Source organism: Lissotriton helveticus, chromosome 6, assembly GCF_964261635.1.
Source record: "Lissotriton helveticus chromosome 6, aLisHel1.1, whole genome shotgun sequence".
Taxonomy (NCBI): domain Eukaryota; kingdom Metazoa; phylum Chordata; class Amphibia; order Caudata; family Salamandridae; genus Lissotriton; species Lissotriton helveticus.
In genome coordinates, this window is record NC_136067.1 from 852623939 (window position 1) to 852648286 (window position 24348).

The 24348-nt window shown below is 46.7% G+C and overlaps 1 protein-coding gene across 2 annotated transcripts in view; it reads right to left on the reverse strand.

The window, feature by feature from the left end:
• Nucleotides 1–24348, reverse strand: part of TBC1D32 (TBC1 domain family member 32) — a 940667-nt gene that overhangs the window by 52752 nt on the left and 863567 nt on the right. For both annotated transcript variants that reach the window (XM_078648467.1, XM_078648468.1), the window contains one exon: nt 19790–19978. In XM_078648467.1, coding sequence (XP_078504593.1) covers nt 19790–19978 — 189 coding nt within the window. The remainder of the gene's footprint in view (nt 1–19789; nt 19979–24348) is intronic.

The window sequence follows — 24348 nt, forward strand, 5'->3', positions numbered from 1 at the left end:
GCCATAGCACTGAGCTTGTGCTCCTTCTAAGGAAGGGAAAAACATTGTTTATTTTGTCCTTGATCTGACATACGTTTCTGCAGCAGCGCACTTGCAATGCCAGTCCCTCTGCTGTGCTAGTGGGGATACAGGTTTAATTCTGGGCAAATCACTTAATCTCCCTGTGCCTAACAAAGTTGAATGTGTCCTTCTGTAACGAAACTGGTGCTATGTAAAGCGCTCTGACACCTGATAGCGGGTCATGTTTGCGCTATATAAAACTCCCTAAAATAAATAAATGAATCACAGGCCTCAACCCCAAAACATCCTGTGAATCCCAGCAAATCTCCTGGAAGAAAAATAAGTTTATCAATCAGATTTCCAAACAGTTTCTGTATGCGTTATGTAAAACTGCCAACGATAAAATGTTGATGCCTCATACATGCTAACGATACGATTCAGATGGGAGGCTCTCAAATTTTAGGGCCATAAATGGCTTCATTTTAGCTGTCTCCCGTCTAAAATTGCCTCTGCTTCAATAGAAGTCAATTGAGAAAATAGATTACCCCGATTACTTTTTCAAAATCTCCCTCCCTCTAGTTCTGCAATGTTGGCATGCATGAGGCAATGTGTTAAGCAAGGTCGCCAAAGTTGGACAATACGCTATGATGAAGCAGAGGAAACGAAGAATGGTATCCATGGAGAAACAAGCACCACAACCGAGGGAACAGGAGCTACTGGGCCAACACAGTGGTGGCTATAGCCTTCGAGCTAGACCTCAACATCTAAATATTCCTGCATGGTTCGCCCTTAGGCTCAGCCTAAGCACGGAGTCACAAGATTATCAACGGTAATAGCTTATCTTCCAAGATATTACTGAGTGCAAGACGTTGGTGAAGCAGGCTTGACTACCACGAAGCCTTGAACAAAGGGTGCAGAAGGACACAACGCTGCCAGCTGGAACATGGAGAGTCTGTATCTGCTGGCCAATGCTCCTTTTGTACTCTTCCTAGGTTGGCCTCTTTGGCACACCCCATACTAATTATCACAAAAATGATTCCTCTTTCAAACATTTTTATAAGATAATCTATTTATATTTGTAAATTCCTCTTTGATGCCACCAGTGTTTATCTTTTTGTACAAAATGGTCTGCTTAGATCGAGTGTAAATACATTTTAATTTGAGGTTAACAACGCCAGAATATTTGGAAGAAGAAAGTAAAACAAAGGACGTTGGCTTGATTTTGAAGTTAAATGAATTCTTCTGAGTAATCGCTAGAGGAGCACTGCGTTTAAAATATAAGCCCCATGTTTACAGAACAGTCAATCACATGATTATAAACTTAACATATCCAGTTTTTGAAAAGCAAGAACCTGACCTGAAATGCAAATGAACCGCATAACAATGTTTATGTATCAACGAACTGAAAACTCATAAAAGGCAGATGCTGAAGACAATTTAGGCAAGAGCACAGTACTGAAATTGCCATTCAGACTGTTTAACACAATGTGCTCAGTTGATTAAACTTGTAAAATAGAATCTAATATAATTGACAAAGCAAAATACAGCAAGATAATGTTCCCCTAAACGAATCTGCTAATGTTTATGGGTTTTCTGTCCGCAAGAAGTGGATGATACTGCATTCTCGAGTTCTCAAGGCCAGGATGCCACATACAGACCATGTATTTACTTTAAACTTGGATCCACACAGAAGTGAATGTGAAGGTTATGAATGATGCATCTGAGTGTAGATCTTACAACAATGAAGGCCAAACCACAAAGGGTAAGAAGTGTCATTTAGAAGAGTTGCAAAGACTGTCACCTTTGTCAATAAGATAGAAAGAAACTGCTCTTGCAACTCCTTCCGCCAGTTGTACTTAAAGGGATTTCAGTATATGTTGTGTTTGTTACTCGGGTGCGAACGAAAAACATTCCCATATAATATACAGCAAAATCCATGTTACATTTTAATAAACTAGTTAGGAACATCAGTTCACTTTGCGAGGAGTTGTTGGCCAGTTGAGAAGAGATTCAGGCCACAGTGAAATCTGTTTGATCGTGCCTTTGCCTAATAATTCATATGAAAGACAGACAGCTCGTCGAATACTGCTGATTTTTTCACTTCTGATTGTATATAACAACACTTGGACCTCCCAGGGCCTTTTATACAGAGTTGGTCTGCCGTACTCATCAGTTAACATGCAGGCCGGCTCTGGCTCAATGGTGACAAGCAACTTGACCAGTTCAACTGCTTGCATTTTCAGTCTTGAACTGTATTTCCCTGGCTGATAGATTTCGAAAATAAATATTGGCAAAGACAATAGAGATTGCCTTTGAGACCTATTGCTTTTTCCAATACTTGTTTTCAAACGCAACCAGCCAGCAAAAAACAGTAAGGCAATATGCCTCGCCTTTGAGACCTACTGGCTTTGTCAATGGTTTTCAGTCATGCTGTAAAACAACACCAATGCTGTGCAGCATGGCTAAATAAGAAAAAAGAAATAGCCCATGACGTGACTTCTTTTATTCTTTTTATTTGCCTATCCGAGTTGGAATGCTAAATAAAAAGAAAAATATACACAAAAGCTATTTTTTGAAGAGCATGAGTGGGAGCATAATGGAGGGCGGGGGTAAGGGAACTCAGAGTGGATAAGGGAAGCAGCGTGGAGGGGTTGAAAGGAGAAGCAACAGGTGACAGAGAAGAAGGGCACAGGAAGCAACACAGATAATGGGCGTGGGGAGGAAAAGCAACTGTCGAGACGAAAAGTGTGCAAGGGTGGGATAGAAGCACGTGTGCAAAAAAGCAACAAGGGAGAGGACACAAAATTGCGCACTACATGGAGGGTGGCCTTCAGAAGCACATATGTGACACAGGGCAACCCGGAGTGCAGGAGGAGAGAAGTACACGAGCGAGATAGCTGGAAAATACATGCACTTTTTTGGAGTGCTTAACCAAAAAGAAACAAGCATTAGAAATGCAATCGGGCTCGGATTTATTTGAGTTTGAGCTAATGGCATTGTAAATGGCAATGTCTTTTAGCCATGTGTTATGGAGTGTATGCATGTGGTGTGTAGTGGAATTATGTGGGTTGGATTGGATGTCTCATGCTGTCACTCTCACTCTGCTGTCTCAAGCTGGCACTCTCACTCTGCTGTCAATCTCACTCTGCTGTCACTCATGCTGTCACTCTCACTCTGCTGTCACTCATGCTGTCACTCTCACTTTGCTGTCTCTCATGCTGTCACTCTCACTTTGCTGTCTCTCATGCTGTCACTCTCACTCTGCTGTCACTCTCACTCTGCTGTCACTCTCACTCTGCTGTCACTCACTCTGCTGTCACTCTCACTCTGCTGTCACTCATGTCTCTCATGCTGTCACTCTCACTCTGCTGTCTCTCATGCGGTCACTCACTCTGCTGTGACTCTCACTCTGCTGTCACTCTGACTCTGCTGTCACTCTGACTCTGCTGTCACTCTCACTCTGCTGTCACTCTCACTCTGCTGTCACTCTCATGCGGTCGCTGTCTCTCATGCGGTCACTCTCACTCTGCTGTCACTCTCACTCTGCTGTCACTCTCACTCTGCTGTCACTCTCACTCTGCTGTCACTCATGCCTCTCATGCTGTCACTCTCACTCTGCTGTCACTCATGCCTCTCATGCTGTCACTCTCACTCATGCTGTCACTCTCACTCATGCTGTCACTCATGCTGTCACTCTCACTCTGCTGTCTCTCTCACTCTGCTGCCTCTCACGCTGTCACTCTCTCTCCTGTCTCATGCTGTCACTCTCACTCTGCTGTCACTCTCACTCTGCTGTCACTTATGCTGTCACTCATGCTGTCACTCACTCATGCTGTCACTCCCACTCATGCTGTCACTCTCACTCATGCTGTCACTCATGCCTCTCATGCTGTCACTCTCACTCATGCTGTCACTCTCACTCTGCTGTCACTCATGCTGTCACTCTCACTCTGCTGTCTCAAGCTGGCACTCTCACTCATGCTGTCACTCTCACTCTGCTGTCTCTCTCACTCTGCTGCCTCTCATGCTGTCACTCATGCTGTCACTCTCACTCTGCTGTCACTCTCACTTTGCTGTCTCTCATGCTGTCACTCTCACTTTGCTGTCTCTCATGCTGTCACTCTCACTCTGCTGTCACTCTCACTCTGCTGTCACTCTCACTCTGCTGTCACTCACTCTGCTGTCACTCTCACTCTGCTGTCACTCATGTCTCTCATGCTGTCACTCTCACTCTGCTGTCTCTCATGCGGTCACTCACTCTGCTGTGACTCTCACTCTGCTGTCACTCTGACTCTGCTGTCACTCTGACTCTGCTGTCACTCTCACTCTGCTGTCACTCTCACTCTGCTGTCACTCTCATGCGGTCGCTGTCTCTCATGTGGTCACTCTCACTCTGCTGTCACTCTCACTCTGCTGTCACTCTCACTCTGCTGTCACTCTCACTCTGCTGTCACTCTCACTCTGCTGTCACTCTCACTCTGCTGTCACTCTCACTCTGCTGTCACTCTCACTCTGCTGTCACTCATGCCTCTCATGCAGTCACTCTCACTCTGCTGTCACTCATGCCTCTCATGCTGTCACTCTCACTCATGCTGTCACTCTCACTCATGCTGTCACTCATGCTGTCACTCTCACTCTGCTGTCTCTCTCACTCTGCTGCCTCTCACGCTGTCACTCTCTCTCCTGTCTCATGCTGTCACTCTCACTCTGCTGTCACTCTCACTCTGCTGTCACTTATGCTGTCACTCATGCTGTCACTCACTCATGCTGTCACTCCCACTCATGCTGTCACTCCCACTCATGCTGTCACTCATGCCTCTCATGCTGTCACTCTCACTCATGCTGTCACTCTCACTCTGCTGTCACTCATGCTGTCACTCTCACTCTGCTGTCTCAAGCTGGCACTCTCACTCATGCTGTCACTCTCACTCTGCTGTCTCTCTCACTCTGCTGCCTCTCATGCTGTCACTCTCACTCTGCTGTCACTCTCACTCTGCTGTCACTCTCACTCTGCTGTCTCTCATGCGGTCGCTGTCTCTCATGCGGTCGCTGTCTCTCATGCGGTCGCTGTCTCTCATGCGGTCACTCTCACTCTGCTGTCACTCTCACTCTGCTGTCACTCTCACTCTGCTGTCACTCTCACTCTGCTGTCACTCATGCCTCTCATGCTGTCACTCTCACTCTGCTGTCACTCATGCCTCTCATGCTGTCACTCTCACTCATGCTGTCACTCTCACTCATGCTGTCACTCATGCTGTCACTCTCCTGTCTCTCTCACTCTGCTGCCTCTCATGCTGTCACTCTCTCTCCTGTCTCATGCTGTCACTCTCACTCTGCTGTCACTCATGCTGTCACTCATGCTGTCACTCACTCATGCTGTCACTCCCACTCATGCTGTCACTCTCACTCATGCTGTCACTCATGCCTCTCATGCTGTCACTCTCACTCATGCTGTCACTCTCACTCTGCTGTCACTCATGCTGTCACTCTCACTCTGCTGTCTCAAGCTGGCACTCTCACTCATGCTGTCACTCATGCTGTCACTCATGCCTCTCATGCTGTCACTCTCACTCATGCTGTCACTCTCACTCTGCTGTCACTCATGCTGTCACTCTCACTCTGCTGTCTCAAGCTGGCACTCTCACTCATGCTGTCACTCATGCTGTCACTCTCACTCTGCTGTCTCTCTCACTCTGCTGTCACTCATGCTGTCACTCTCACTCTGCTGTCACTCTCACTCTGCTGTCACTCTCACTCTGCTGTCACTCTCACTCTGCTGTCACTCATGCTGTCACTCACTCATGCTGTCACTCTCACTCATGCTGTCACTCTCACTCATGCTGTCACTCTCACTCATGCTGTCACTCTCACTCATGCTGTCACTCTCACTCATGCTGTCACGCTCACTCATGCTTTCACGCTCACTCTGCTGTCTCTCATGCTGTCACGCTCACTCTGCTGTCTCTCATGCTGTCACTCTCACTCTGCTGTCTCTCATGCTGTCACTCTCACTATTTTAGTTTGAAATAACGTGCAAGTTTGGTCATTATTGCCGATTTTCAGTGCTCCTACTCTTGGTACTGAAGTATTAAGTTCACATTTTTGTCAGAGCTTCATGCTGTATATATACTTTGTTAGTGCGGTTGTGCTGCGGGCATCGCCCCTGCAAGGCAAGAGGAATCTGTTCTTTGTAACGGTGGAGAAAACAACTTTTCTTCAAATCTTTTGTTGCTGTGATAGTCTGCTGCTTGGTCTGACTTGGAGCGGGTTTTGAATTCCAACAGTGGTTCTAACTGCCTAGAATCAGCACGTTGAACAATAGTCTACAGCGGTTCTTATACTGTTGTCTTCCGTGGGCCCCCAGTGAATCACTACTCTTAGCCAGGGGCTTCGACCTAAGAGTTTTCACTGATACGAACGTCAGAACAATAGACAAAACACAGACGCAAGGCTGCATCAAACAAATACACACATTTGTAATCTGATATAATTCACAAACCAAAACATGCATAACTCGGAATTTGAATCGGAAGGTTGGAATGCCTAACAAGTTTAGTTTCTAAAAGAGCAAACAATCTGTTGTTCCTTAGCATAACATTTTGCTGTTTGTGCTCCAATGCGTCCTCTCTTTTTGTGGTCATCTGATAGTGCTTCCTTTGAGTCACCCGGCGGCCATAGAAGATTCCATGTGCTGCTGTACCTGCGCTGCTCCCACAATCAAGATACGGATACCAACTTCATTTTTAGCATCATCAGATTCCTCCGCGTTTACTGAGCTTGTTAGCATATTCAATTTTCCTTTTGTATTTACTTATACTTCATTTTTTTTGCGGTTATTTCATTTTTTAAAGAGCTGCGGACTCTCAAACGTATGTTTTAAAACCTCCAGGGGCCTGCGGACCACAGGCTAAGAATAACTGGTCTATAAGGCTGTTACACCGAATGCTTCTAATCACGTTGTGCTTTTTATATCTCGGATGACTGATGCTGTTATGGTAATTAATTGTTTTAGCTAATATTACGATACACATGATTTAGGTGGGCTTCACAAAACGAGAATGCGTGTAAGAAACGATTGAGCAAATGTGTTTGCTGAAACATATGGGATTCAAGGGCATTTGTTTGTGCTGAAGATGACGATGTTATTTTGGGACGTTGCCAGGACTTTTATAACAAATACTAGCATGACACCAGTACTCGGCCCTGGATGGATGCCAGATTGAGAGTGAATCGATACAGGGAGCCAGAGAGCAGAAATCGACAGCACGCCAGAAACGCCATTGCCTCGAGGAGATTGCGGTGCTGCTGCCACAGAGGGAAGCGGAATAGCCACCGTAGCGAGAAAGGAGAAGGAAAGCAGGCTGCCGGTCGGCCGCCGGCTCTCCGCTCATCTCCATCTGCCGATTTAAATACCTCGAGCCAACAAAGCAACAAACCGGCACTATCAGCACAGCATTACCGGCAGCTCAGTACCTCGGAGGCGCCTTTAGTCTCACAGAACTTTTGTTGTTCGAGACGCCAGAACCCCATCTTTACAGTTGCAAGGAGGCTGCAGCCTGCTCCGTAATCGCACCCGTAGGTCCGTTAAAGGACTTAAGTACCACACACCATCGGTCGGACTGGACCGCACGGAAAATAGGTGCGAGGGCGAGGTGCTCAAAAAACAGCCACCACCTCAGCCACGTCCGCCTGCTCTCCCGCAGCTCTCCCGCTGCTCTCCCGTTGCTGATCCGAACTGTGGCCAGTCTTGCAGTCTGGCCTGGCCTCGACCTCTCAGCAACACGGCTGTACTGAGACAGCTACACGGTGAGCGGGGGGGGGGCTGGAGGGAGAGTAAGGAAGCAGCAGTCTGTGGGCGGGTGGGCAAGTGGAAGGTGAGAGCTGGGGGGGGGGGGTTTATCTGCGTGTTCTAGGCACGGAGCCAGGACTAGCGGCTGTCTTGGCTGTCTGGGCATATCAATTAATCAGAGACTCCCTGCATACCCTGTAAAACCCTCCTTGAAAACAAAACAAACAAGCTGGCTTTAGACGTCTTGTCTTCATCTGTAGTCAGCTGTATATTTGCTGTGGGTGTCCGCTGGACCACAGGCGCTTTTAGAGTGTATTTACGTCCCAAAGGAATGATGCACGTCGCTGGTATATAAGCCCACATTTGTCTAACGTTTTTAAAAACTATGTGAAGACGGTCTGACTCAGCTAATCTACAAACGCACTGCTAGATGGTGAACGCGCACACACCATCTGGATTGCATTACACGGGCACTCTGACAGCTCCTAATTAAGATTAATGACTGCCGTGCTCGTTCTCGCACACATTATGCCACATCGGGCACGCGTAAATTACTTACAGCCTATCACATCAACGCTACAAAATACACAGCACAGCGAAGACGAATCACTAGGCAGATGCCAGAAAACACTAAGGAATGTGTCTGGAATGTGTCTGGCCATAGCCCTAGAGATACTTTTTTTTTTCCTTTAACATTAGGAGCTCGAAACTCCTCCCACTTCGTGGGCGTAGGCCGAGCCCCTAAAAAGTAGTGCTCGTAAAGCAAGTAGAGGAAGCACAAAAGCCAGGCAATCAAAAGAGATAGTAAAGAGGCGATAGTCCATGGGAGAGACAAACGCAAGATTGACAAGCTCGGCCACAAATAAGAAGCAGACAAATGAGGGTGACAAGAAAGCCAAGCAATGGTAAGCAATGGGTGGGCTCCAACCCCTGAATATTCTTGGTAACCCCACAACATATCTTTTGCAACCAGGCAGTTAACATCTCTGGTAGACTTGACCTAAAAAGGGACTCCATGTAATTAGCCCACATCCATAGCATGTTTCCTCTAAAATTAGTAGGATTTAACCTCACCTTGGCAAAAGCAATTTTAAACTGCAAAAATATAAATAAATAAATCCATACTTCTAAAGCGCAAACATATCACCCTTTAAGGTTTCAAGGTGCTGGGGGCTATCAAGTAGATTAAGTTAGCTATTGCCCAGATTCACATGATGGTGAGCTGAGCTTCCGCCGGGAATCAAACTGTGATCCCCACGCTCCGGAGTCAGCTGCTCTGGCCACTGCGCCACACCTCTCCCAGCACCACATCTCTCTCATGACACTCCCCATGAAGACAGGTCCATCAAATCTACTGACAATTGGAGATACTATACAGCACCTGAGGGCGTAGATATGACTGAGTACACAACCAGAACTGAACGTGGAGCATCACATTCAAACTAATGTACAAGTAACTATAAGGCTGTTTATACGTAACGATCTAATAGTGAAGATCTCAATCGTGTCTCAATATCTATGTTTTAACCTCACTGAGTACTCAATTAATTGGATCATGTCAGACACGGTTTAATGGTCCACCGAAAGCTACTGGGCAACACAGTGGTGGCTGAGGTTGTTTCTCAGGGAAAGAAGGCAATGAGTCAAAGGCATTTCAGGGAGGTAGTGTGGGGACAGATAATCCCAATTCAAACAGTCAAACAACAGACACAATAACTTACTGTTCAGTCCAGTGCCTGTTTTAGTTGAAGATAAGTACTTTAATATCACAGTAAACCAAATACCACACACTGTAATGTTACAGGGTTCTACTTGACACAACTATTGTGCTCTTGCCAATTTCTACAGTTCCCACACCAAACATAAGGCTGTAGTTGAATTACTACAGTTCCTGCATGCCTAGAGTATTCAAGTACAGTTTCTACATCTCCCACACCACTACAGTGTTCTAGCAGCAAAGGAAATATGAGGGTGAGGAACAAGTTACTTACCTTCGGTAACGCTTTTTCTGGTAGATACTATATCTGCCTGTGGATTCCTCACCTTGTGAATATCCCCTTGCGTCAGCAACATTCGGAAATTCTTTTTGTAGCTTCGTGCCGACGTGGACTCGGACGTCACAGAGGCACGGCATCGCTCGCGACTCCGCTGACGTCACCGACGCCTACAATAGGCCCACGCCGGCGTGATGACATCAGTTCCGCCCTTTTTTCCGTGCCTTCAAAGCACACGGACGGACCAATGACAGTAGACATATACACAGTATACGCAGTACCCATATCAAGGTAACACACACAGTGTGAAGTAAATGCAATAAAACATTTTACAACAAAATAAATATATAACAGAAACACTGGTATAGAAGAGTGGACAACGGGGAGGCGGGTGGGTCAGTGAGGAATCCACAGGCAGATATAGTATCTACCAGAAAAAGCGTTACCGAAGGTAAGTAACTTGTTCTTCTGATAGATACATCTGCCGTGTGGATTCCTCACCTTGTGAATAGAGTCCCACAGCAGTCCCCACTCCCGGAGGGTGTCCACTCTTCTAGACCAGGAAATCTTGGAGGACAGAACGCGCGAAATGACCGTCCCTCCTCACCTCGGTATCCAAGCAATAATGCTTCGCAAAAGTGTGGAGGGAGGCCCAAGTCGCCGCTCTGCAAATGTCCTCAACTGGAACACCTCTAGACAAAGCAGAAGTTGCAGACTTTGCCCTAGTTGAATGTGCTCTAATACCCTCAGGAGGGTCCTTACCCGCCAGAGAGTAGCAAATCTTGATGCACAAGATTATCCATCTGGAAAGTGTGCGCTTGTGCACCGCTCTGCCCTTCTTGCAGCTAGCAAAACCCACGAAGAGCTGATCGTCAATACGAAAGTCTTTAGTCCTATCAAGATAGAAACTAACAGCTCTCTTTGGGTCCAAGCGATGAAGCCTCTCCTCCTCCTTGGAAGGGTGTGGGGGAGGATAGAAGGTAGGAAGGGTAATGGACTGTCCTAGATGGAAGGGAGTTACCACCTTAGGCAGAAAAGCAGCCCTGGTCCTGAGAACCATTCTTTCAGCATGAATGGACAAGAATGGGGGCTTGAAACTAAGAGCTTGAAGCTCACTCACCCTCCTTGCCGAGGTGATTGCAACCAAGAAGACCGTTTTAAAAGAAAGAAGTCTCAAGGGACACTTGTGCAAGGGTTCGAAGGGAGAACCCATCAAATAGGTCAACACAAGATTCGAATCCCAATGAGGAACAATAAAAGGAGTAGGAGGGAACTTATTTGTGAGGCCCTTCAAAAATCTCAAAACCACAGGAGATTTGAAAAGAGAAGGCTGATCAGGCAAACAGAGAAATGCCGACAGCGCTGAAAGATAGCCCTTCACTGTAGCAACGGCAAGACCCTGTTGCGCCAGAGAAAGGGCAAACTGGAGAACATCAGACAAATGGGCTTTCAAAGGGTCTATAGATTTCTCCCCACACCAAGTGACAAATTTTGACCACCTATAAGAATAGATGGACTTAGTGGAGTCACGCCTGGCTGACAAGATGACATCCACCACATCAGGCGGGAGAGAAAAAGAACTCAGGTTGCCCCGTCCAATCTCCAGGCATGAAGGTGTAAGGTCTGGAGGTGGGGGTGTAGAACCTGCCCCTCCATCTGAGAGAGGAGGTCTGCCCTGTGAGGGAGACGGAGCGGCGGGTGAGAGGAGAGGTGGAGAAGGTCTGAGTACCACACCCTTCTTGGCCAATCCGGGGCGATCAATATAACTTGGGCCCGGTCTTGGCGAATTTTCCTCAGAACCCGAGGAATCAAAGGTATGGGAGGAAACGCGTAAAGGAGTTGTGAGTTCAAACTCAACTGAAACGCGTCCCCCAAGGCTCCTTGCATCGGATACTGGAGACTGCAGAATGACAGGCAGTGAGCATTCTCGCAAGTGGCAAACAGGTCCACCCGAGGAGTCCCCCACATCAGAAAGATGTCGTGAACCACCTCCGGATGGAGCCTCCACTCGTGGTCGGCAGAGAAATGCCGACTGAGACTGTCCGCTCGCACGTTTAGAACTCCGGCCAGATGATTTGCCATCAGACAAATCTGGTGGTCCTGAACCCAGGACCAGAGACGCAGAGCCTCTTTGCAGAGACACTGCGACCCCACTCCTCCCTGCTTGTTGACATACCACATCGCGGTCGTGTTGTCCGTCAGGACTTGAATCGACCGACCGCGAAGGGAAGGGAGGAAGGCCTTGAGCGCCAGACGTATTGCCCGTAATTCCAGAAGGTTGATGTGAAGCAACCTTTCCTCTGGAGACCAAAGACCCTTGACCTCCAGGTCCCCCAGATGAGCACCCCACCCTAGAGTGGATGCATCCGTTATTACCGTGGCCACTGATGGAGGAAGTTGAAAAGGCTTTCCTTGCAACAGATTGCCTTCCACGCTCCACCAAGACAGATCCGCTGCAGTTTCTCTGGAGATCCTCACTGACTCCCTGAGATCTCCGTTGTGCTGATACCACTGCCTGCGCAGGCACCACTGGAGTGCCCTCATGTGCCAGCGTGCATGGTTGACCAATAGAATGCAAGAAGCCATCAGACCGAGCAGGCGAAGAACCTTCAGGACTGGAACGACCGCTCCATTGTAGAACAAAGGAATCATTTCCTGTATGTCGTGAATCCTTTGAGGTGGAGGGAATGCACGACATACAGTTGTGTCCAGTACAGCACCTATGAACAGGTTGCGCTGTGAGGGCACCAGGGGAGATTTGGGTACATTTATCGAAAAACCCAACCTGTGAAACAACTGAGTTGTCTCTTGCAGATGATGGAGCACCTTCTCTGGCGACTCCGCTTTTATCAACCAGTCGTCCAGATACGGGAACACATGTATCCTCGACCTCCTGAGATGTGCTGCCACCACCGCCATCACCTTGGTGAAGACTCGAGGCGCAGTAGTAAGACCAAACGGAAGGACCGCAAACTGGTAATGTTGCGACCCAACCGTAAAACGGAGATACTTTCTGTGCGACTTCAAGATGGGAATATGAAAATACGCATCTTGCAAGTCGATCAACACCATCCAATCTTCTTCCAGCAGCGCTTGAAGAACCTGTGCAAGAGTGAGCATCTTGAACTTTTCCTGTTTCAGGTAAAGGTTCAAGATCTTGAGATCCAGAATTGGCCGAAACCTGCCATCCTTTTTGGAGATCAGGAAGTACCGGGAGTAGCATCCCTGACCTCTCTCCTGCTCCGGAACCACCTCTATCGCACCTTTTCAAAACAAAGCCAGGACTTCTTCTTGCAGGAGAAGAAGGTGGTCCTCCGAACAATAACCTTGGCAAGGAGGGTATTTGGAGGGAACTCCTGGAAAGGAAGCGCATACCCATTCTCCACAAGATTGAGAACCCAAAGATCCGATGTAATCAATTCCCAATCTTGTAGAAAATGGGTAAGCCGGCCCCCCACTGGGCCCACATGATCCAGAATGGTGGATCTAGGGCTGCTTTGCTGCAGTGGCTGGGGGCTGGGATGGAGAAGAGGAGGAAGAGGAGGAAACATTACGGCCCGAGCTCGGGCCCTTTATTTGCCTCTATAAGCTCTGTATAAAGTGTTCTGCTGCTGCTGTGGCTGCTGTTGGGTCGATTTATAGTTTCGAAAAGAAGATCTGCCAAATCCTCTTGAGCGTCTTGCAAAAGTGCCCCTGGTCTGAAGACCCAATGACTTTGCTGTTGCTCTGCTATCCTTAAAGCGTTCCAATGCAGTGTCTGCCTTCCTCCCAAACAATCCAGACCCATCAAAAGTAAATCCATCAGTGCAGCTTGGACATCAGTGGAAAACTCACTAGATTTAAGCCATGCGGCTCTCCTTGTCGCAACAGAAGAACCCATGATCCTTGCCACAGAATCAGTCGTGTCCAATCCACTTTGGATAACCTGTCTTGCTGCAGCTTGAGTATCAGAAATACCTTCCTGAAAGTCTTTCCTATCCTCTTCAGGTAACTTGGGCACCAATTGTTTCACAGTGTCCATAAGAGCATGTATATAACGTCCCATTAAGCAGGCTGCATTTGTGGATTTTAAAGCCATACTGGCCGAGGAAAAGACCTTCTTAGCAGCCTGATCCTGCTTTCTAGACTCCTTTTCCGCTGGAACCTGCGGAAACGCACCTGTAGATCTCTTGGAACAGGCAGCCTGCACCACCAAACTCTCCGGTAGAGGATGAGATGTTAAAAATTCCGGGTCCTCAGGATCTGTTCTATATCTCCTAGCCACAGCTCTAGATACAGCAGGAGCTGATACAGGATTTTTCCAAATTTCCAAAATTGGTTCCTTTAAGGCATCATTAAAAGGTAATAAAGGTTCAGTCACTGAAGAAGGAGAGTGAAGGACCTCTGTGAGCAGGTTAGATTTAAACTCTGCAGATGGTAGAGAAATGTTCAATAAATTTGCAGCTTTCTTTATCACCACATGATAAGGTGCCACATCTTTTGAGGGTTCATTAGAAACCGAAACAAGGTCCCATTCAGGTGACAGTTCAAGGCCACTAGCTACAGATAGGTCCTCAAAAGGGTCCATAGAATCATGAAGCTCACCTTCCTCTAGATTTTCCTCTCTATATCTCTCCTCATCCATCAATCTTTGAGCTTCACGCCTAGATCTTATCTTCACATTCGAAGCCGTCGGATCCACAATCGAATCCGACGGAGCCGGAGCTGGCGTCGAACTCGACTTCGGACGAGGAAGAGACTCACGACGTCGCTCAGGGTTCGGCATCATAGTTGATGGAACTGGAGTCGAAGGAATCGGAGTCATCGATCTCGGCGTCGATGGCTTCGGTGTCGAAGGCCTCGCCGGAGTCGGATAATGCCAATGCTGCGCTGGAGCTGGCATAAAAGGCATAAAGGGCGCAGGTGCATAGGAATGAGGAACACCCAAACCATATGCCATAGGACCTATGGGACCAGTAGGAGCCCCAGAGGGATACATAGCCCTTGAATAGATACCGAACATCGCATTCAGGAAATGCGTAGGGTCTTGACCTGGAGCCGGGAAGGCTGGGTATGAACCCCCAGGTTGCTCTTGAGGGCGTGGAGTCGAAACGACGTCGACCTCTTCTTCGGGCTGGTGCACCGGAGTCGAACGACATTCGGGCATCTGAGCACCACCCTCACCAACCTCCTTCTCCTCACCTTCATCCTCCCGATCTGAAGGATAGGAAGGGTCCGGAGATGGAACAGTCTTCTGCTTCGGCGAACTCGGTGAGTTCGCATGCGACGCCTCAACCTCGACATCGTGTTCCTCCGAAGCCGAAGAAACTACCTTCTCGACCAGCTTCACTTGTGACTTCGGCTTGGAACCCGACTCCTTCCTTGATCGATGTCGGGATTCATGGGTTCTCTTTTAATGCTTCTTTCTAGAAGACCTTGAAGCATGGGCCGAGGACGAATTCGATCGCGACCTCGATCGAGATCTCGACTTCGAACGACGAGTTCGCGATCTTGATTTTTTCTTTTCTTTTCCTCCTTTAAACTTAGCTACTAGAAGTTATGCTTCTCTCTCCCGGAGGGCCTTTGGTGTCATCTTCTTGCAGGATTGGCAGTCTTCGACGTCGTGGTCGGAACTCAGACACCACAAACAGCATTCATGTGGATCTGTAATGGACATTATTCTGTTACATTCTCCGCAAGCTTTAAATCCAGTCTTCTTCGAGGTCATGATGAAAACGAGACGACAAAGATACTAGAAATTTAGATAGTAACAAAGTTACAGTAAAGGCTACAGACGATCCCAGAAAAACGTTAGCGTCGAAGACACGGAAAAAAGGGAACTGATGTCATCACGCCGGCGTGGGCCTATTGTAGGCGTCGGTGACGTCAGCGGAGTCGCGAGCGATGCCGTGCCTCTGTGACGTCCGAGTCCACGTCGGCGCGAAGCTACAAAAAGAATTTCCGAATGTTGCTGACGCAAGGGAATATTCACAAGGTGAGGAATCCACACGGCAGATGTATCTATCAGAAGGAATCAGCACAGATACAAATTCACTGTTTGGCTTACATGAGCCAGCAACTTAGTTCAGTAATCCGGAGGTCGGTTCAGTTGTATCTTGCAAAAGTGTTCACTCTGGCAAGACACAGTTTCTGAGTCTTTCAACACTGCCTCAAGTTACCTGTCTGTGAGACGTGGCTCAGCGTGTAGGTTGTTGCAGTGTGTCCTATGCAGATGCACAACGAGCCTCTCTCATCAGTGGGTTAGTGTCTTGGCGGCCGTCCCACATCTTGGATCTTGCTGCTTAACACAAGCGGTGTGACAGACCTTAGTAGCAGTCACGAGTTGTGAGCAGTTGCAGCCTTCAGGCCATGGGGGGTATGGGGGCAGTGCTGCGTGCAGCCTACTAAGGATTTTTTTTGGCTTCGTAGGTCACACAACATGTGTGGGCAGCAGCAGCACATGCCTCAAGCGGAGTTGTGCAAATGCAGGTTTGACCGTTGTCATCTAGAAATTGTTGATTCCTCACATAGTTTGCAACACAAACCACGCAGGGAGGTCAGAATATTGCTCACAGCTGGAGTGCAGCCGAACAAGAGCAGAAAAAGCAAAAGATCAAGGCAAATACACCAACAAGAAAGCAAAGAGAAGCTTAAGAGCAGACAAGAGACGATTAATCTCTGGTCTTGCCACTGAAGTCCAAGAAGCAGCAAGCCATGGAAACTTGAAAGATCGCTAAAACTTAACAAAGAAACTCTCCAGCTGATACAGCAAGCCAGAAAGAGCTGTTATAGCCAAAGTTGGGAAGATAATCATGGGTCATGAAGGGCAACAAAGATGGGTGTTATGTTATAGAGTGTTTTGTAGCGCGCTCTATTACTGGCGAGTATCCTGGCGCTTGAAGGTATGTGAGGAGAGCAGAAGCAAAAGGCGGTGGGAGCAGTTAGGTAGTTAAGTTAAACAAATGAGTTTTTAGGCCTTTCTTGAATTGGGCAATATTCTGAGATCCGCGGAGGTGGAAGGGGAGTGCATCCCAGGCTCTGGCTGCAGTAACGGATATAGACTTGACCCCCAGCCTAGCATACTTGAATCTAGGGAGGACCATCCTACACTGATTGGCTGATCTGAGACAGCGATTAGGGACATACATAGAGAAGCGTTTTCTCAGGTACAGTGGCCCTAACTCATGCGTCGCTCTGAAAGAGAGGACCAGCGATTTAAACAAAATGCGCTGTGCCACCGGGAGCCAATGAAGACTACACAGGTGGGAGAGGACGCTAGACCTCCTAGGAATATTAAAAAGGAGTCTAGCTACCGCATTCTGAACCACCTGGAGTCGTTTGATCAGATAGGATGGAAGGCCACTGAACAAAGCATTGGCGTAATCGAGCCTAGGTAGAATGAGGGCACGCGCCCTGTCTCTTTAGCTTCCCTTGGAAGTAGAGGAAAAAATTTGCGCAGAGTTTTCAGGGTGCCAAAACAGATACCTGTAAGTTTTTTAATATGGTCCTCAAATTTTAAATTATCTCCGAACCAAACACCCAGATTCTTAGCCGGGCCTCCCATAGATTTGGGGCAGGGAATATCAGGTGGCCATAGAGGATCTCTAAAGTTGTTGGGGAAGGTTCCAAAAAAGAGGACTTCAGACTTTTCCTCATTGCACTTTAACTGTGCAAGTGCGAGCCAGCGAAAAACAGAAGAGAGACAGAGCTGAACAGCAGACGTATCCAAATTGTCACCTGGCCAGGTAAACAGAAGTTGGGTATCGTCAGCGTAGGCAATTATTTTTGCCCCCAGATGCTCAGCCAGATAGATCAGAGGGGTCAGGTAAACATTAAAAAGCAAGGGGCTAAGTGCAGACCCCTGCGGAACTCCAGTAGAGAGTATTCTCGGCGAGGACGCATGCGGTGGCATCCAGACCTGCTGAGTCCTATTGTTCAGGAATGACGTCAGCCAGTCTAGAGCCAAGCCAGTAATGCCAATGGCGGACAGTCTGGTGAGGAGAAGCCCGTGGGGCACGTGTCGAAGGCAGCAGAGAGATCCAACAAAATCAGAACCGCTCTGCCACCTCCGTCCAGGCACTCCCGAATAGCCTCCGACACCTCAACCAAGGCTGTTTCGGTGCTGTATGCTGCCCGACACCCCGATTGGGACGGATGTAAGGCATTAGAGGTCTCAACAAAATTGTCCAATTGGCGAAACGCCATTTTTTCACAAATTTTAGCCAACACCGGCAGCAAAGAAATAGGCCGGTAGCTTGACGGGGCGGCTGAATCCATCCCGGATTTTTTTAGAAGCGGCAATAACTTAGGCTGCTTCCAACAGGTTGGGACAGTCGCAGTAAGAAAGGAGAGGTTAACTATCTGAGTGACCTCCCCACATACTGTCTCAGCCACTCCCCCAAGCACTCGGGCCGGACAAGGATCCGTTTGGGACCCCGGGTGGAGTACTTTGAAGAACTGCTGAACCAGCCTGTGCTGCAGTCTCCACCAGATATACAGCCAGTTGACAAGGACTTGCCAATCGACTGCAGCAGATCAACAAAGAAAGTAATAAGGCAAGTGTCAAACATCTGAGAAATTGGAATGTAGCAGGACCCGACAACATTCCTGCAGAGGCACTGAAGGCAGGCATTGAAACATCAGTGGACCTGCTCTACCCCATGTTTGGCAAGATCTGAGAGGAGGAAAAGGTGCTGTCAAACTGGAAGGAGGGATATCTAATTAAGATCCCCAAGAAAGGTGACCTGAGTAACTGCCCGAACTACAGAGGGATACCTCTTCGATCAACACCAGGCAAAGTGTTCAACAGATTCACTCTGAACAGAATAAAGGAATACGTTGATGCTCAGTTCCGAGATCATCAAGGTGGCTTCTGCCAAGATAGAAGCAGTCCATGGAATGGAACTCCCTCCTTCATGTCAACTTCATTGACTAACAAAAGGCATTCAACTGCGTGGACAGAGAGATCCTTTGAAAACTCATTCAACATTATGGTGGCCCAGATAAACTTGTAAAGATCATCAGGATCTCTTTACGATGGAATGACCTGCAAGTAATTCCATGGAAGACAACTCACACATGCAAGCATTCCAAGTGAGGACTGGAGTCCAATGGGGTTGTTTATTCTTGCCTTTTCTCCTCCTGCTGGTCATAGACAGGATCATGAAGACATCCACAGCAAGGGGAAGAAATGTCATCCAGTGAACCCCTTGGACGCAGATCGACGACATGGACTATGCAGACGCCCTAATCTTCCATACCCATCTGCAGATGCAAGAGAAGACTGACAGTGTGGCAGCAGCATCAGTACAACTTGGACTCGACATCCTCAGGGGGAAAACCAAGATCCTGAACGCTAACGCGGCAAGCACGTCTGCAGTCACTCTTGTAGGCGATGCACTGGAAGAGGTTGAGGCTTTCACCTACCTGAGCAGTGTCTTACACAAGCAGAGTGGCACAGACGCCAACATCAAGGCAAGAGTCGGCAAAGCAAGGTCTGCCTTCATTCAGCTAAAAAAGACCTGGAGCTCCAAGGACCTAACGCCGCAGAGAAAGATCAGGGTTTTCAGGGAAAAATCCTGCAAATCCCATGGTTAAATATCATCAGCAAAACTCCCTGCTCATGAACAAATCATGAAAAGATACTGGGGCATGATAGGTCACACCATCAAACAGCTCAAGGCATGCTCTGACTCGGAACCCTCAAGGGAAAAGAAAAAGAGAAAGGCCAAGAAACACCTTGCGCTGAGGTTTCAAGGATGACTGCAAGGTGATGGGTTACACCTGGAGTCAGACTGAAAAAGCAGAGGACAGCGATGGCTGGAGAGTTCTGGTTGATGGCCTATACCCCAGGAGGGGTAGCAGACATAACTAAGTATGCATTTTTCAGTCATTCATTTTTCTGATTACACAAGGCTGGTGGGACGCTAAAGATAAAACTAAAGCTGAGGAAAAATATGTTTAGAACTCTGAACAAGGCCTTCTAATTACATCAACAACATTTTACTTTAAACAAAGATATACTCACTTTCAGAAAAACTTGTAGATCTTTAGTCTGTGTGTGCAGGAGGATATCTTGCTGTAAGTGTTTGAAGACAGATATGCACATGTATATCTGGTAATCAGGCCCAAGGAGAATACATGTGGCAATGTAATGACATATATCGGGCCAGTTTAAATAGTTCCAGAAGCACTGAGTTAGCCAATGCTGGCACATCTGAAAACAGAAGACAAAACACTTTTGGTAAACTATGGAAAATAACATGCTTCCCCTACTTTAAATAAACAGGGCATTGAGGGTATGTACAACAGTCTATTTTATAATATGGTAGGCTAAGCCATTAAGGGCCCAACTCAGAAACTAATCAAAGATTACTGGGTGAAGAACAAAGAATTACAACCATTACAAGATTACAATATTCCCAGGGCTACCAATCCACTGCCTGTGATATTCGTAATTTACATATGCAAATGCAGGAGGCACATACCTTTTGGGCATGACTTAAGTGTCAAAATTCAGCATATGTATATCGTCAATTTTCAGTTTTTCACGCAAAAATAATTTTACTTTTTTCTTCATACGGAAATCAGTTTTCAATGCAATATATTCCCTTAGCTTACCTCTAAATCGGCGAAAATGAAAGATTCACATATATTTTCCCACAGATTAAATATGACAAACTTAATGGCAACACTAACTCACAGGGGAAAAGGAAGGGTGGCAAGGAATCTGCTTGAAGTTTATGTAACCACAATAAGTATTGTTACCAAATGAAAGTAACTTTTTCTTCTGATGGATACATCTTCTTGCATATTCCTCACCTTATAAATGAGTCCCACAGCAATACTCTGTGGAAGGGAAGAACGAGTAGTGCTAGTACACCAAAGAAATCATGCAGCCCAGCTATGGTAAATATCCATCAATGCATGCTTGGGCAGTGAGGCATAAATGTTCAGTAAAAGTATGCAAAGAATGCCCCCTGATGTAGAGTCACTTCGTCACTCTGGCGGGATGAGGAGTACAAAGAAAGAAAGATATTAGAGTGGATTTGCACACGTGAAAAGAAGATACCACTTTTACGAGAAAAGAGTAAGAGGTGCGAACAATCATTTTATCGAGGAGGAATCTGTGACTCGTGGCCAAAATGAAGGTGCCTGAGACTATTTGGGATTAAATATTTATTGAAAACAGTAAGTAAAATACTGGAACAATCTCTTTGGTTGGCCATAATAAAAAGAAGAAAAAACATATAGCTATGTAGTGACAAAAGTAGACTCAAAGGAAAGAAAATACCCTTCGCTTTTGGAACACAAATTCATTCAGTAGAAGGAAGACACTGCTGAAGCTTTTCTCTGCAAAGTGCACCCAACAAAGGCAACCTATTGGAATTAGCATGTTCAAGCATTGTTTACCATTCATAAGTAGAAGGTTGATTAAGCAATGGACGATGGTAGTAAAGCTCTACAGAGTAGCTTAGGACTGTCTTTAGGATTAAGAACCTCAAATTTCACATAATTCTGAGGAATATTTTCCATGTTTTACAGTTCCATGCGAAATATGTGTTTTGTACCACTACATTTTGTGCAATAAAGGCAAGTAAGGAAAATGCTACTTACCACTATGCATCTGTTCTTGGTATGTAGAGCTGCAGATCCGCACACTTTGCATTAAATTGCCATCTGGTGTTGGGCTCGGATGGTTGCACCTTGTTGTTGTCTTGGAAGAAGTCTTTGTAGTCATGGGATAGGTGACTCCTCCCTTGGACGATAGTGCGCATAGGCGTCGACTCCATCCTTAGATTGTTTTTCGCCATGATGGGAAATGATTTGAGTTAGTAGAAAAGAAAAATATGTCCATGACTGTATATCTAAGTAAGATAGTATTGGAACAGATACAGGTCCCAGGGAGGGGGGCGGGCTTGTGTGGATCTGCAGCTCTACATGCCAAGAACAGATGCATACGGATAAATAGCATTTTCCGTTCGAGGCATATGAGCTGCAGATCACACACTTTGCATAGACTGTACAGCGGTATCTTCCTTAGCAGTGGTCACCTGTATCGGTTGCAGTAGTTTGAAAAAGTGTTTTAAGAACTGCTTGGCCCACAGAAGCTTGTTGCTTGGCTTGCACGTCAACACAATAGTGTTTAGTGAAGGTGTGTGTTGTAGACCATGTTGCTGCCTTACAGATGTCTTCTAGGGGAATGTTCCCTAAGAATGCCATAGAAGCCCCATAGTTTGCGTGTTGAATGCACCCTGGGGGAATTGTTAATGTGCGTTTGGCTTTTTGGTAGTATATTTGTATACATTTAACCATCCACCTTGCAATCCCAGTTTTAGAGATGGGATTACCTTTATGCGGTGGAGAGAAAGCTACAAACAATTGTTTTGTTTTTCAAAAGGATTTAGTCCTGTCAATATAATAAAGTAGAGCTCTTTTGAAGTCTAGTGTGTGATGAGCTCTCTCTGCTACGGAGTCTGGGTTTTGAAAAAACACCGGTAACTCTACAGATTGGTTAAGATGAAAAGCAGAGATGACTTTAGGAAGGAATTTTGGATTTGTTCTGAGAACTACCTTGTTATGATGTATTTGTAAGAAGGGTTCTCGTATGGTTAAAGCCTGGATCTCACTTACTCTTCTAAGAGAGGTGATTGCGATACGGAAAGCAACTTTCCATGTGAGGAACTGAAGCTCACATTTATGCAAAGGTTCAAATGGGGGTCCCATGAGCCTAGTAAGTACAATGTTGAGATTCCACACCGGAGAGAGTGGTAACCTAGGAGGAATGATTCTTTTAAGGCCCTCCATAAAGGCTTTAATTGCTGGGACTCTAAAAAGTGACAAGTGTTGTCTGTTTTGTAACTAAAAGGCAAGTGCTGCTAGAAGTAGACATATGGATCAGTATGCTAAATTACATCTTTGCAAATGTAGTAAATAGCAAATGATGTTTTGGATGGACACATCCAGTGGATCAATATGATTGTTAGTGCAGTAAATGGCAAATCTCTTCCATTTTGCTGCATAGCAAGCTCTGGTGGTAGGCAGCCTGGCTTCTTTAATGATGTTCATACAGTCCGGCAGAAGGTTGGGGTAATCGAACTCTAGGACTTCAGGAGCCAGATTGCTAGATTGAGGTGAGTTGGATCGGGATGCCTTATCTCTCCATGGTTCTGCGTTAGTACTGATGGGGAGAGGCGTAGTTTTTGGTGTGGGACTAGTGAGTTCCAACAGTGTGTGAACCACGGTTGACGTGCCCATGTGGGAGCCACTAGAATCAGTTTTAGAGACTGTTGTCGGAGCTTGCGTACCACTAGTGGAAACAGTGGGAGTTGCGGAAAAGCGTACGCAAATCTGCCTGACTAGTTAATTCATATCGCATTGCCCTTGCACAGCGGGTGTGGAAACCTGGCGGCGAAGGTTGGGCATTTGGCGTTTTTGTGTGTGGCAAACAGATCTATGTCTGGTTGGCCCCACATTTGGAAAAATGGTAGAAGAACTTGTGGATGTAGTTCCTATTCGTGAATCTGTTGTGTCTGTCGACTTAACAGATCCGCAATCTGATTGTGAACTCCTGGGAGATGTTCTGCAAGGAGGTATCTTTTTTGTGGACTGGCCCACCTCCAAATGTTCTGTGTGAGCTGGGACAGCTGCAGAGAATGTGTGCCTCCTTGTTTTTGTATGTAATATATGGCTGTCATGCTGTCCGTCCGGATGAGGACAGCCTTGTTTTGCACAAGGAGTTGGAATGATTTCAGTGCTAGGAATATTGCTAATAGTTCAAGATGATTGATATGGAGCACTTTTTGTTGAGTGGTCCATTTGCCTTGAGTGGTGTGAATGAGGAGATAGGCTCCCCATCCTGTGAGTGATGCGTCTGTTGTTAGAACTATCTGTGGAACTGGCTCGATGAACGGCCGCCCCTTGGATAAGTTTGTTGTGTTCCACCACTGCAGAGAGCGGTGTGCGCGGCTGTCCACCAACACCAGATCTGTAAGTTGCCCTTGACCCTGATTCCACTTATGTGCTAGACATTCCTGTAAGGGACACATTTGAAGTCTTGCATAGGCTACAATAAAAATGCAAGATGCCATCATGCCTATTAGTTGTATGAACACTCTGGCTGGGAGAGAGTGTTGTGTTTGAAATTTGGTAATGAGAGCTTGTATACTGTCTATACTGGACTGGGATACGCTAGAGCTGTGGAAGTGTTTATTGTGGCCCCTAGATATTGATATACATGAGAGGGCTGGAGATGCGACTTGGTGTAGTTGATTGTGAATCCCAAGTGGTGTAGTATTTGTACGGTTTGATGAGTGTGTTGAACACACTGGTTGAATGACTTGGCTTTTATTAGCCAGTAGTCCAGATATGGGAAGACATGAATTTGTTGTCTTCACAGGTGTGCTGCTACCACTGCCAGGCATTTGGTTAACACCCTGGGTGCGGTGGTGACTCCGAATGGAAGGACTTTGAACTGATAGTGTTGGCAGTCCACCACGAACCTTAGAAACTGACTGTGAGAAGGATGTATGGGAATGTAGGCGTCCTTGAGATCTAGTATAGCAAGAAAGTCTCCTTCTTGGAGCA